The sequence below is a fragment of the Tachysurus fulvidraco genome, chromosome 24 (assembly GCF_022655615.1).
Source record: "Tachysurus fulvidraco isolate hzauxx_2018 chromosome 24, HZAU_PFXX_2.0, whole genome shotgun sequence".
Taxonomy (NCBI): Eukaryota; Metazoa; Chordata; class Actinopteri; order Siluriformes; family Bagridae; genus Tachysurus; species Tachysurus fulvidraco.
Genome location: NC_062541.1, coordinates 5,422,346 through 5,436,514, shown reverse-complemented (window position 1 = coordinate 5,436,514; position 14,169 = coordinate 5,422,346). Strand labels below are relative to the sequence as shown.

At 34.9% G+C, this 14,169-nt stretch overlaps 2 protein-coding genes and 1 pseudogene across 2 annotated transcripts; all 3 read right to left on the bottom strand.

Moving 5' to 3' along the window:
- Window positions 1–1,660: 1,660 nt before the first annotated feature.
- LOC113648105 (P2Y purinoceptor 1-like) lies at window positions 1,661–5,124 on the bottom strand. The gene is made up of 2 exons (XM_027155171.2): window positions 4,914–5,124; window positions 1,661–3,274 (listed from the first exon to the last, which is right to left on the bottom strand). Exon 2 carries the CDS (start codon window positions 3,246–3,248, stop codon window positions 2,367–2,369), a length of 882 nt encoding a protein of 293 aa, XP_027010972.1. The 5' UTR covers window positions 3,249–3,274; window positions 4,914–5,124; the 3' UTR covers window positions 1,661–2,366.
- An 811-nt stretch (window positions 5,125–5,935) lies between these two features.
- Window positions 5,936–9,218, bottom strand: LOC113648106 (P2Y purinoceptor 11-like). Its single transcript, XM_027155172.2, has 2 exons — window positions 8,893–9,218; window positions 5,936–7,575 (listed from the first exon to the last, which is right to left on the bottom strand). Exon 2 carries the CDS (start codon window positions 7,560–7,562, stop codon window positions 6,609–6,611), a length of 954 nt encoding a protein of 317 aa, XP_027010973.2. The 5' UTR covers window positions 7,563–7,575; window positions 8,893–9,218; the 3' UTR covers window positions 5,936–6,608.
- A 172-nt stretch (window positions 9,219–9,390) lies between these two features.
- Window positions 9,391–10,953, bottom strand: LOC113648110 (annotated as a pseudogene).
- Between the last annotated feature and the right edge of the window lie 3,216 nt (window positions 10,954–14,169).

The following is a 14,169-nucleotide window of genomic DNA, read 5'->3' as shown; positions in this document are numbered from 1 at the left end:
GAAGCCAGAGCCTAAAGCTACAGACTGCTCACATGTCAATGTTAATTATTCCCCACAATTATTAACAATGATTTATACAACAATGATGGTAGGAATATTTAATCATGTAACATTTATTTATGTTTATCAGTTCCAACATTTGAAAGTCAGGAAGTAATGTCAAGGAAATCATTAATCAAGTCGCAACAAGTTATCTAGTCTTTTTTGAACAATTTTCACATTTATATGCACCATTTTTAGTTTAATGTTATGGTGTTTTCAATGAACACATGTTATCTCTTCTTTATCTGTAAATGTCTGTTAGTGGGAAGCCTGGCACTGCAGTCTGCTCACCAGTGTACTGTAATACACTGGTGAATAATTTGACACTGCAAGTCTGAGTGAGTCTTGTAAATGTGCATCGGTAAGGCGTGTTCTGTGTTTGTTCTTGATAAAGTTCATGTTAGAAAAGGCTGATACACAGAGATAGGTTGAACCAAAAAGGCAGGCAACTTTCATAGCTGCTGTGCATACACCACTGTACTTTTCTGTGTCCACAAGGCACCAAAAGTTTGATGCAGACTGATGGGTTTTGAGGTGGAGCTGATTTTGCAACGTTAGGATTTCTATCTCTACCTGTCCAGCATCCAATTTGAACAGGGCACATAGTTGCTCAGCAGTGCATGTCATGTCCACTTGCATGAAAGGATTTGTAATGGCTTTTTCTGTCCTTAATGCGCTGCCGGGCGGGTGGGTAGTTAGCATCGAAACTTCCGTGACACGTACTGAAGTGTCTCGCCACATTGTGCCGTTCCCGCAGTCGTCCCGCAAATGAGACACACACACACACTTTTCTTTGACTGACGTAAAAAAGACCTCTTCCTCCCAAACATTGTGAAAATGGTGTTTTCTGTCGCTTTTCTGCCATGTTTTTTGGGGGTAATCACAACTAACTCCTCATCGTTGCTGCACCGCTTCCTTGTGTCAGGAGTCGGACGTGACGTGCGTGCAATATTGACATTTGACTTCAGAAAAGCCCAGAGTTCGTTACAAACTAAATTAAACAAATTAAATTAAATATCGTCATTTTAAAATCTACATTAATGCAAGCGTTTTTTATTCAAAAACTACAGCAAGAAAATCTTTTTAGGCGGAGCTATATATTGACTAGTGCTATTTTTAGAACATGCCTCGCGGGCGCCTTAAGTGCTCCTTGCGGGCGACCAGGTGCCCGTGGGCACCGCGTTGGTGACCCCTGAGTTAGAGGAATAATTTTTTTTGGGGACAAACCTTCACATAACATGTACTTTAGAAAGATTATTTCTAAATTTTTGACCAGGTATATACTTTTCTGTATTCAAATGGGGCCACAAAAAGTAAAAAAAAAAATAATAAAAAAATAAAATAAAATCTAATGCTGCACAAAAACTAACAATGCATAAAATCCAATGATGTTAGTAATCTTTGACATATACTGTAATAAAAGGTAAATAAAAAAAATCCGGTTTACTTTTTTAATATTAAAAATAATAAAAAGTCATTTTGTGTGTATTTTTTATGCAAATAGTGACATCACTAAGTAATTATTATTTTTAAAAAAAGATTTAGAAGTTTTGATTAGAACTGAGGTTTATTAACAGATTTATGCAAAGAAATAAAAAAAATTAATCTGATATATTTTTATATAACTTTAATTTAGTAGACGTTTTGGCCACAGACATCAGGAAAATGTAGTATTTTTAAAGTGTCCACAAGGGTTAATATTAGTTCATAATAAAAGATTGGATCATTCATTCATTTATTCGTATTCAGTAATTGCTTTAACTTCATCAGGGTTGTAGTGGATCCAGAGCCTACTCCAGGAATACACACTTGCATTCACACATTCACACTAATTGGGCTGTTTAGATTAAACGGTCCACCTACTGCCATGTTTTTTTTAGCAGTGGGAGGAAACCAGCTAACCCAGAGAACAAGAGAAGAAAACACAAAAAAAATCTACACAGTTATTAACCTGAGTAGCGGTGGCTGATATCACAAAATAACATCACAACATGTGAAAACATTTCACAAAATTGAGTTTATACTTAAGTTGAATATGTGCAATCTCAGGATTGATTTGGAGATGCAATCGATTTTAGAAAATATCCGGAAAAAGCGCTATGTTCTATAGGAAAACTTTGCCAGTTATCAATTTACTCACTTTGTTGAAAGACATATCCTATGAAAGAACAAAATGAAAATAGTTCACCTTTAAGGTGTAAGCTACACATAACAGAAAACAGTAAATGCTATCATTTTATCATTTATCATTTTATCATGTTTTCCGTTCATCACTTTACTACATGATCCGAATAACTGTTTTTTTGTTTGCTGGTTAAAAATATTCATAAAACTAAATCCGGGCTCCTTCTGAAGCATGTGATGTTGTCAAACACAGCTATGTACAGGATAGGATGAAGACACATGTTGAGGCAGGCCAGGGTCTTCGACACTGGGTATCCATTACACGCATAATAATTCGTATTATTTTCCTCCTTTACTTTAAAATACCATAGTTGCAGAATGTGATAGGGGATAAAAGACACAGTGTACAGGGTGCAGACTAAGACCACCATCAGAGACACTTTTTTCTTCTGCAGGGAGTTGATTTTTGCATTTTTAAAAACAGCTACCATTACACCAAAATAGGATGCAAATGTAACTACGCACGGAACCAAACAACCTATAACAGTCATACACACCCTAAAGATAACCTTTTTGGGTTCCTGGCCTGGCTCTGAAAATAAGGAGCATCTGTCATTCCTGAAACCTGAATAGTAAAGGACCGGAGAGGAAATGCTTGCCACGGAGATCCAGACGAACACACTGATGATCTTGGCGTGTTTTAAAGAAATGTGATCAGAAGTGAAGAAAGGATGAACGATGGCCATGTATCGAATGACACTGATGCACATGATGAAGTAAATGCTCACATAGAGGTTACAGGTGAAGAGAAAACGCTCTATTTTGCAGACAGCATCACCAAAATCCCATTTTAATCCTTTTGAATAGTAGTCAATAAGAAGTGGGAGAGTAAGGGCGTAGAAGATGTTGCTGATGATCAGGTTGCAGGAGAATGCCATTGCTATATTCCAGTTCTTTCTCTCCTTAATCACAAGCAGACACAGTGACAATATGTTTCCCACCAGTGCCACACACATCTCCACACCATATATAGAAGGTAACAGTTCTTTTTGAAATGTACTGTTACAGCTGCTCCTGTTCATGTTCGCCTTTAATTGGACTCAGTTTTCTGCAAAACATAGAGAAAGCACTTTTGACATACAGTATATATGACAGTGGCTTGCAAAAGTGGAATTTATCAGATTTATATGAATAACAAAAGATAAATGCAGAGATTCTTCTGTCTGTAAGTTTAATGGCAACTCATGTTTGCTTACGTTCAAAAATAATTACATGATCAGAAAGCATTTTTAGATAAAATCAATCACAGGCCATCCATCAGTTTCCAGAAGCTCCCGAGAGTGGCCTACAATATTAAGACAGCTCCCATTGTCTTAACAAAAAACACCTCAGTAGAATTGTCATTAAAGAAGAAAGGAGTGAAATAAAGACTGAGGAGTATTCGACAGAAACTAAAAGGCAAAAAAAAAAAGGATTTATTGGATAAATTAAGAATAAAGTGGTAAATGATATTTATACCACAATAAGCCATGGATGTCCCACAGGAGCTAGAGACTTATGAGGGCAGACACAGTAAGACATGAAAGAGTCAAATAGTATGCTTTCTGAGTGTGGGATGAAGAATTAAAAATAATCACATATACAGTATAATTTACTGTGGCCGAGAAGTGCAAAACACATTAACAAATCCAAAAACACATTAACAAATCTGAAAACACAACGACAATTCAGACAACCTGGAAACGCTAGGTATCGTTTGTGAATGGAAAATTACTGATATACAGGTAAGAAATCTTATGTGTAATGTATAAAGTTCTCCGTTTAAATATAAGAAAATAGTAATCAGGAATCAGTAGATTAGATCAGATTAGAAACAGTAATCCATTCCACCCATCCATTCCAACTTTGTTGTTTTGTTTTCAGATTTGTTAATGTGTTTTCGGATTTGTTGTTTTGTTTTCGGATTTGTTAATGTGTTTTGCACTTCTCGGCCACCGTAATAATGACATAATTAAACCACAACACAGGTTCAAACGAGTAGTGTAGAAAAATCTATTTGGTGAGAAACCATCATGTTACATGTCTAGGTTTCATGGAACAAGCAATAAGACTAAGCTGAAGAATGTATCTTCACACAGTATCTTCACAGTATCGTATTTTCAGGAGTATTTGGGCAATAATTATCATTTACAAGACACCAAAGAACAAATATAATGTGTATATGTTAAATTATGTTAAAAACAGGGAGAAACTATAATCACAACAGATTCACTCACTCTGAGGATTACCGATTGTTACCAAAATGTATGTTAAATAGTATAGAACAAACATCTCTTTTGACTTAAATACAGATTAAACACAATTTTAAAATACTAATGAATATTTATTACTCCATGAATTAACAGTTCATTGAACCTGTCAATACCATGAAATCATTATTTTTATCCTTATCTCATAAAATATTCATGCTTTTAATTTTATGATATCATGAAATATTGAGCTTTGAAGCTTGTACAGTCCATAAAAATGTTCTTTTAACATGTCACAGATACACGCAATTCCCCAGCTATAATAAAAGCAAAAGTTAGGATGTGCCATCAAGTAGGTACTAACTTTCAGTGTCAGTAATATAAATGTAAAAAAGAATTTCTGCGGTTCTGTACTGCTAATAGACATGGACTGGACTTTAGAGAAAACCTTAATTTTGTAACAACAGTACAAATCAAGCTTGGGTATAATATACTTACCCAGTTCAAGTCACTTGGATTGAAGACATCAGATTCTTAAGGCTTTACACTTATAACACACACCAAGCAAGATTTATAAATAGATCAATGATGAAGACATACACTCAGCGTTGTGTGTGCTTCCCTGTTGTTATTTTTCTCCATCGTCTTTGTCTTCTTTTTAAACTGTGAGCTTAGATAACAATCTCTTTAAAATGCAAACTTTTTTAGTCCAGTCCCCTTGAGTCATGTATTATTTGACTACCTGCTTTGTTAAGGCTGGCAAATACATTTATATAGAAAATTATTTGCATATGCACTACAAACGAACAGGACGTACTGTGTAAGTGTAGTAGGCAGATGGGGGTTCAGTTCTTTAGGTTCTGGACAGTTTGTAAAAGATGGTGTATCATTCTCAACATTCTTATAAGCTCTGTGCTTGGACTGTTTTCTGCCTCATTTACAGATTGCTTTGGAAAACAAACAAACAAAAAAAAAACTAATGAAAATATAATGTATACCTTTATATAATGTCTATTTTTTATAACGTATATTTTTTAAATGTACTGTATGCTGATTAAAAAGCAGAAGACTTTTGGTGGTGGAATGAACTTCCTCTCAATGTCCAAACAGCTGAGTCACTGGTTATCTTCAAATGCGGGTGAAGAGACCTCTTTCTGAAACGCTTAAACTAGCACTTTTTTTTAGCACTTAGTTATATTGTTTGTTTATGTATGTATGCATATGTGTGTGTGTCATTAACAGAGTATTAGGTTGATGGTATCCTAAGAATGTAACCCAGTGAAACAGTGTTAATGTATTAATTGATAGAGACTTCAAAGTACTTTTGTATGTCGCTCTGGATAAGGGCGTCTCCCAAATACCGTAAAAGTAATGCAATGTAATGTAAAGGTCAGCTTTTGTAAGAGTACAATAATCAAAAGAAGGAAAAAACTTTTACTCAGTAGTAGTTATTAGTAAATAATGTATTCTTTATCAATACCAATAATGATAACATAGTTTTCTGTCATCCGGATATTTATTAAAACATGTCTAAAACAAAGACTGAAAAAATTTCTATAATCGTTTATATTAGCAGAAAACTAAAGATACAGCTTTTATCATGCAGTTTTATCTCATTTGCTAAAGACAGGGACAGTAGCACATCAATATAATCTATTTTAAATAAAAAATGAACAAGCGCTGTTTTTGTATTTGCACTGTACAAAATAAACAAAGATAAGAAGAATTTGAGCTTCTTCTTCAACTTTCGCCATTTTGTACTCACAGCATTTACTCTTAAATAATCAAAAGTATCAATCTAAATGTCCACTGCAAGCTTGACAAACCAAAGCTAAAGCTGCTGAAGAACACAAGTTGAAAGCATCAGAATTACACAGTTGGTGTGATTTTAAGTTTCAATACCCTTTTCTAAACACGATCTCCACAACAACAAACTATTTTGAAGAACTGAGATGGATCTACGACTGGAAGTTGTTTAGATATTGAGACATCAACAACAATAGCAATTTCATAAAAGGAAAATTCCTCAAACTCACTGTAAAATAAAATATGAAGGTACAACATTAACGCTGTGTTTTATCAATTTTAATAACTACAGTACCATTAAAGCCCAAAACTGACAGATAGATGAAAATTTCATCTGGATAATGACCCCAAACATAAATCCAAACCAAAACAGAATGTTGTGTAGTCTCAGTCTCTGTATTTCAATTCAATTTCTTTCAGTGAGTGTTCTCCTGTGATTTGTATGCTTGATACATTTGAGCTCCTTCTGCAGCACACTGCTCTGATACTGTCAAACACAGCCATGTACAGGATGGGATGAAGGCACATGTTCAGGCAGGCTAATGCCTTTGACACTTGGTATCCATTAAGCACATAACAATTGACCTTACCAGTGTTCATCAGTTTAAAATTCCATATTTGCAGAATGTGAAAGGGGACAAACGACACGGTGTACAGGATGCAACCTAAACCCACAATTAGTGCCACTCTTTTCTTCTGCAGTGAGGTGATATTTGCATTTTTAAAAACAGCCATTATTACACCAAAATAGGATCCAAAAGTAATTACAAAAGGGACCAAACAGCCTGTAACTGCCATAAACAATCTGTAGGTTGTCTTGGTAGGTTTAAGTGCTTTACTTCTGTAATTTGCAAATAAGGAACATCTGACCTTATTCAGACCTGAATAGTAGAGGACTGGAGATGAAATGATTGCAACAAATATCCAGACAAACACACTGATGATCTTGGCGTGTTTTGGGCGAATGTGTTTGCGTGTAAAAATTGGATAAACAATGGCCAGGTATCGATGGACACTGATGCACATGAAGAAGTAAATGCTGACGTAGAGATTACAGGTGAAAAGAAAACGCTCTATTTTGCAGAGTGCATTACCAAATACCCAGACCCGTCTTCTTGAATAGTAGACGATGAGAAGTGGGAGTGTGAGGGCATAAAGGATGTCACTGATGATCAGGTTGCAGGAGAACACTACGCCCATATGCCAGTTCTTCTTCTCCTTAGTCACAAGCAGCCACAGTGCCAGTATGTTCCCCACCAGTGCCACACACATCTCTACAGTGTAGATAGGAGGTAACAAGTCCTTAGAAAATGTACTGTTACAGCTGCTGTTTCTGTTCATTTTACGGAGACTCCTGAAAACAGCAATGCAAAGAAGAAGCTGTATTAGAATAGGTTAGGAGCAGTACAGGTCAGTGTTTTTCAGCTAGGGTGAGAGTTAAAATTCATTGTTTTTGTTAATGATATATGTTTTGTATTTATTAAAGGATTTCTATTTTAATGGGAAGATTCAGACAGACTTTTATTTTGATGGGTAGAATCTTTTTAAGACAAAAGGGGAAAAAATGGACTGCGTAGGAATGAGGCAGCCGTGACCTCTTGGGTCGAGGTAAATGAAAGAAATAAAAAAAGCGGAGAAAACTATTGATGTAGAGCTTGACATAGTTTCTATTGTATGTATCGTTATTAAGCATCTTAACATACACAACACAACTATTACACTAGTCTTACCTCCAGACCCATGTTTGCATTCAAATGTTTGAGACACAATTAAAACACTGTTTATCATGCTTAAGAAGTCATAATGAGGTGTTTATTAAAGTCCTTAACAATATAATTCTATTGTCATTTATGGTCCTTTCAGAGTTTCTTCTAAAGTTAACTTTTTCAAAAGCAATTTTACATTCATTATTCATGCATTTTAGAGTAATTTATAATATTTTGATAGCCAAATAGAAATCCTATGGCAATGCTTTTACCATAGAGCTTCATGATGCTAACATTGTAGTCTTGAGCTTCTTGAAATATAATTGAGACACAAAGATTTTTTTTTTTTACAAAACTGGTATTTTAAGCATAGTCTGTCGTATAAACCTAACATACTTTTGCAAAACTACATTTGTATTGTTGTACACAAAATTAATTTGTAGTAGTCAATTGTTGTAGTCAAAAAATTAATGCGGAAGAATGCTTTGACCACTGCAACAGAACTGCAAAGTTCAAATAACCACATGCACATTTTACTGAACCTTGAAAATGGAGTTCAAACTAATATTGAATGATGTAGAGATAGAAATATTCTGTTTTACAGGAATATTGTGTATGAAGCAGGCTAATTACAGCTAATGAGCAATGACATGCTTAATTACATAAATAGGCCCAAATGTAAAGATTCAGGGCTGATCTTTCTCTTCTTAGATAAAAAGAAGTTTATATATCAATTAATCAAACAAATCAATTAATTAATTAAAAAATATATAAATGAGATCTGTTATTTATTTTACATTTTATTGCGATATTGGTGTTGATTGTAGAAGAAGGTTTAAATATGTTCTATTGAGATATTGAAGTATGGGAACAAAAAGAAAAGTTACAGGACTTCCTATAAGCTAAAAAGCAGACAATACAATAAGGAAAACTATTATTGGAGTATAAATTAATACCTTACTTACCTTGAATCTGTCTTGATAAAATGTTTGGTACTAAACTTGTCGTCCAGCTCGCTAGTAGTCTGTTCACAGATGTGCCCAGATAGCCAGTGTTGTCTATGTTTGTATTAGTGAGAATATCACATCTACTCTATAGCATAATTTCATTTCCTCTTTTTGCTAATACAGACACTGCTGTCTTACACTTATCCTATGCTATCCTGTGAAAGATACACATTAATAAACAAGGCTGTAAATGAAAACGAGTTAGCCAAAAAGACTATTTTTCATCCGCAGACCCATGACGCAATGTTAAAAATTCACCCTAAAAACAAAAACGCAGATTTTTACACACATTCACACCTACAAAAAAGTAGAAATGAAAATAAAATACAAACATATAAAATACAAGAACTTTTTTACAAGAAAATACTGAAATGGGATGTTCATCAATCATGTATGAGTGTAATTGTCAGGTGTCCACAAATCTTTTGTCAATTAAAAAAACCTAAAAAGCAAGACTGATAATAATTGTGAGTGATAATGCTCCACAACATAAAAATGTAACCATAATAAATAAAATGTTGGATTTTTTTGTATCACTTACTTACATTAATCTTATATCAATATATTCCACATCCAAACCAAAACAAAATGTTGTGTAGTCTCAGTCTCTGTATTTCAATTCAATTTCCTTAGAATGTTCTCCTGTGATTTGTATGCTTGATCTGTTTGAGCTCCTTTTGCTGCACACTGCTCTGCCACTGTCAAACACAGCCATGTACAGGATGGGATGAAAGCACATGTTCAGGCAGGCTAATGCTTTTTTAAACTTGGTATCCATTACGCACATAACAATTAGTCTAACAATTATTTTCTTCCCTCAGTTTAAAATGCCATATTTGCAGAATGTGAAAGGGGACAAACGACACGGTGTACAGGATGCAACCTAAACCCACAATCAATGCCACTCTTTTCTTCTGCAGTGAGGTCATATTTGGATTTTTAAAAATGCTTAACATACACACCACAACTTGACCTCTTGATCCAAAAGTAACTACAAAAGGGACCAAACAGCCTGTAACAGCCATAAGCAATCTGTAGGTTGTCTTAGTAGGTTTAAGTGCTTTACTGCTGTCATTTGCAAATAAGAAACATCTGTCCGTATTCAGACCTGAATAGTAGAGGACTGGAGATGAAATGCTTGCAATAAATATCCAGACGAACACACTGATGATCTTGATGTGTTTTGTGTGAATGTGTTTACGTGTGAAAATTGGATAAACAATGGCCAGGTGTCGATAGACACTGATGCACATGAAGAAGTAAATGCTGACGTAAGGGTTACAGTTGAAAAAAAAACGCTCTGTTTTGCAGAGTGCATTACCAAATCCCCAGACCCGTCCTCTTGAATAGTAGACGATGAGGAGTGGTTGTGTGAGGGCGTAAAAGATGTCACTGATGATCAGGTTGCAGGAGAACATTACTCCTGTGTGCCAGTTCTTCTTCTCCTTAGTCACAAGCAGCCACAGCGCCAGTATGTTCCCCAACAGTGCCACACACATCTCCACACCGTAGATAGGAGGTAACAAGTCCTTAGAAAATGTACTGTTACAGCTGCTGTTTCTGTTCATTTTACTGAGACTCCTGAAAACAGCAATGCAAAGATGAAGCTCTATAAGAATAAATTAGGAGCAGTACAGGTCAGTGTTTTTCAGCTAGTGTGAGAGTCAAAATTTGTTGTTTTTGTTAATGACATATTAAAGGATTTCTATTTTAATGGGAAGATTCAGAAGGACTTTTATTTTGATGGGTAGAATATGTTTAAGATTAAAGGAAAAAAAAATGGACTGTGGAGGAATGAGGCAGCCGTGACCTCTTGGGTCGAGGTAAATGAAAGAAATAAAATAAAGCGGAGAAAACTATTGATGAAGAGCTTGACATAGAGTCTTGACTTAAGCACCTTAACATACACACCACAACTTTTCCACTAGTCTTACCTCCAGACCCATGTTTGCATTCAAATGTTTGAGACACAATTAAAAAGCTGTTTTTCATGCTTAAGAAGTCAAAATGAGCTGTTTATTAAAGTCCTTAACAATATAATTCTATTGTTATTATATTATAAAAGTTGAACTTTTTCAAAAGCAATTTTACATTCATTATTCATGCATTTTAGAGTAATTTATAATATTTTGATAGCCAAATAGAAATCCTATGGCAATGCTTTGACCATAGAGCTTCATGATGCTAACATTGTTGTCTTGAGCTTCTTGAATTAAAACTGAGATACAGAGATTTTTTACAAAACTGGAATTTTAAGCATAGTCTTTCATCTAAACTTTCTTTTGGAAAACTATATTCATATTGTACACCTTGCATTTGCCATGTGACATGTTATGATTGCAATTTTTCTGTAAATTGTCATTTTTGCTGTTGTGGTAAAAAAAAACTTAATGCGGAAGAATGCTTTGACCACTGCAACAGAACTGCAAAGAACAAATAACCACATGCACATTTTACTGAACCTTGAAAATGCAGTTCAAACTAATATTGAATGATGTAGAAATAGAAATATTCTGTTTTACAAAAATATTGTGTATGAAGCAGGCTAATTACAGCTAATGAGCAATGACATGCTTAATTACATAAACAGGCCCAATTGTAAAGATTCGGGGCTGATCTTTCTTTTCTTAGATAAAAAGAAGTTTATCTATCAAGTAATCAAACGAATCAATTAATAAAAAAATATAAATGAGATCTGTTATTTATTTTACATTTTATTGCGGTATTGTTGTTGATTGTAGAAGAAGGTTTAAATATGTTCTATTGAGATATTGAAGTATGGGAACAAAAAGAAAAGGACTTACAGGACTTCCTATAAACTAAAAGGCAGACAATACAATAAGGAAAATATTATTGGAGTAAAAATTAATACCTTACTTACCTTGAATCTGTCTTGATAAAATGTCTGGTACTAAACTTGTCATCCAGCTCACTAGTAGTCTGTTCACAGATGTGCCCAGATAGCCAGTGGCGTCTATGTTTATATTAGTGAGAATATCACATCTACTCTATAGCATAATTTCAATTCCTTTTTTTTGCTAATACAGACACTGCTGTCTTACGCTTATCCTATACTATCCTATGAAAGACATTCCATAGATTAGTTTTTGTCTACAAAGGCATTGCACATTAATAAACAAGGCTGTAAATGAAACATAGCCAAAAGACCCTAAAAACAAAAACACATCATCTTACACACAAATACACACCTACAAAAAAGTAGAAATAAAAAAAAATATTCACAAGAAAATACAAATACATAATTACACATGAGAATCAAACAAAAAATACAATAATAAGAAATTAACTAAACAAAATAAAATGATGCAGTAATTGAGTTACATATACAGGAATAAAGAAACTAGCCAAGAGCACTTAGTACAAAGAACCTTAAATAAAGAATACATTACTAATGTTGACAGTGTTGAGTCTTCAGTAAACATTTTATATGAGTTTATATGAGTTTTTAATAATTATTGTGATTGATTTCAGAGTAGTTATACTAGCTCGCAACCAAGTTGTTAAACAATAAGTGATATGAGAAATAATCATGGAATGCATATACATCAAAGCAGCCTCTGATGACATATTGTATAATCATGAATAAATCTCAAATTTGACACATTAACCCAGTTAAAGACCTTTTCAACCTTAAATGAGAGTCTGGCATCTATCAGAACACAGAGGTACCTATACTCAGATACATCCTGTAGTCTTTCCTCTGATACAAAAACACCTGGCACTATACTTAAACTATTAGCTAGTATACAAATGAATATGCTATGTATATATAGATATGGTTATACAAGGTATATAGTTTGGGTGCTATGGAGCGTGCATGCCTCTTTTCTACCTCCTGAAGTCCATGATGAGCTCCTTTGTTTTGCTAGTATTAAGGAGCAGGTTGGTGTCGGCACACAATGCAGCCAGATGCTGTACCTCTTACCTGTAGGCTCATCATTGTTGGTGATGAGGCTAATCACAGTGGTGTCGTCAGCAATCTTGATTATGGAGTTAGATCAATGTACCTGTGGTACACCTGTGTTAAGGGTGTAGGTGGCAGAACGGATGTTCTGGCCTGACCTGTCAGGCTGGGGTCTGTTGGTCAGAAAGTCCATGATCCAATGACAGAGGGAGGTGTTGTTACCGAGATCCCCAGGTTTGGTGATTAACTTGGAAGGGATTATGGTATTAAATGCTTATCATTGTATTGTATTTTTTGTACTTTTTGTATTGTCTTGTAACTTTTTGTCTGCACGTCTTGTCCTGCACTGTTTGCACCAGGTTGCACATTTGCACTTTATGTGGCTAAGACTACTTACAAGTCCTTAGCCCTGTCTTTGTTTTATGTAGCACCTTGATCCTGGAGAAACGTTGTCTCATTTCGCTATGTACTGCAACAGCTATATATGGTTGAAATGACAATAAAAGCTTCTTGACTCTTGGCTTACTCATTGATATACAACGTAAAAAGCAGTGGACCCAGAATAGATCCTTGGGGAACACCTGTGGATATACTGTGTACGACCTGATAAATATGATTCAATCCAACTTAAAGTCTCCGGAGAGAAATTAAAACCTAATGATTTTGACATAAGAATTCTATGCTTTACAGTGTCAAAAGCCTTCAAAAACACTGCCCCAAAATTTAAAGTTACATTTTGCCATCTCAGTTGAATAGTTTGCCCTGAAACCAAACAGCATAGGATGCAAAGCAAATAAAGGGGTGTCAGTGATTTGCAATCGGATTATAGGACTATAGAATAAAATACTAATAGGTCTCTAATTACTAGCAGAATAAAAATCACTATTTTTGAACACAGGTGCATAACAAATGACTTCCAAACACATGGGAACGTCACCTGAGGAACTGAAAGGTTAATAATTTTGGTGATAGGATTGACTAATAACTCACAAAGCATTAAGAACTAGATTTGTAAAGTTCGTTGCAACAAACTTTGATGTTGGCTTTGACGGTGCAAGTATTCGCAAAGGATGGTGCTTTTGGAGGCAAGTGGACATAAGGGTTAGTGTTGCTTTTGGAGGCAAGTGGACAGAAAGCTAGGGTGCCAAAACATTTGGAGGTAAGTGGAGACAAGCATGTGACATCATCCAAATACTCTTGAGGAAATTCCCCTCATTTGGCTGAGTGTTTTGATACTGTATGTCACATGTCCATGTTGTGCTAATTTTTTATTTTCACGTGACATCACGTGAGGTCACATGACTTCATCA

What these genes read in the sequence shown, in the direction of transcription:
- LOC113648105 (XM_027155171.2), bottom strand. Translation starts at nt 3,248, where the DNA reads ATGAACAGGAGCAGCTGTAACAGTACATTTCAAAAAGAACTGTTACCT.
- LOC113648106 (XM_027155172.2), bottom strand. Translation starts at nt 7,562, where the DNA reads ATGAACAGAAACAGCAGCTGTAACAGTACATTTTCTAAGGACTTGTTA.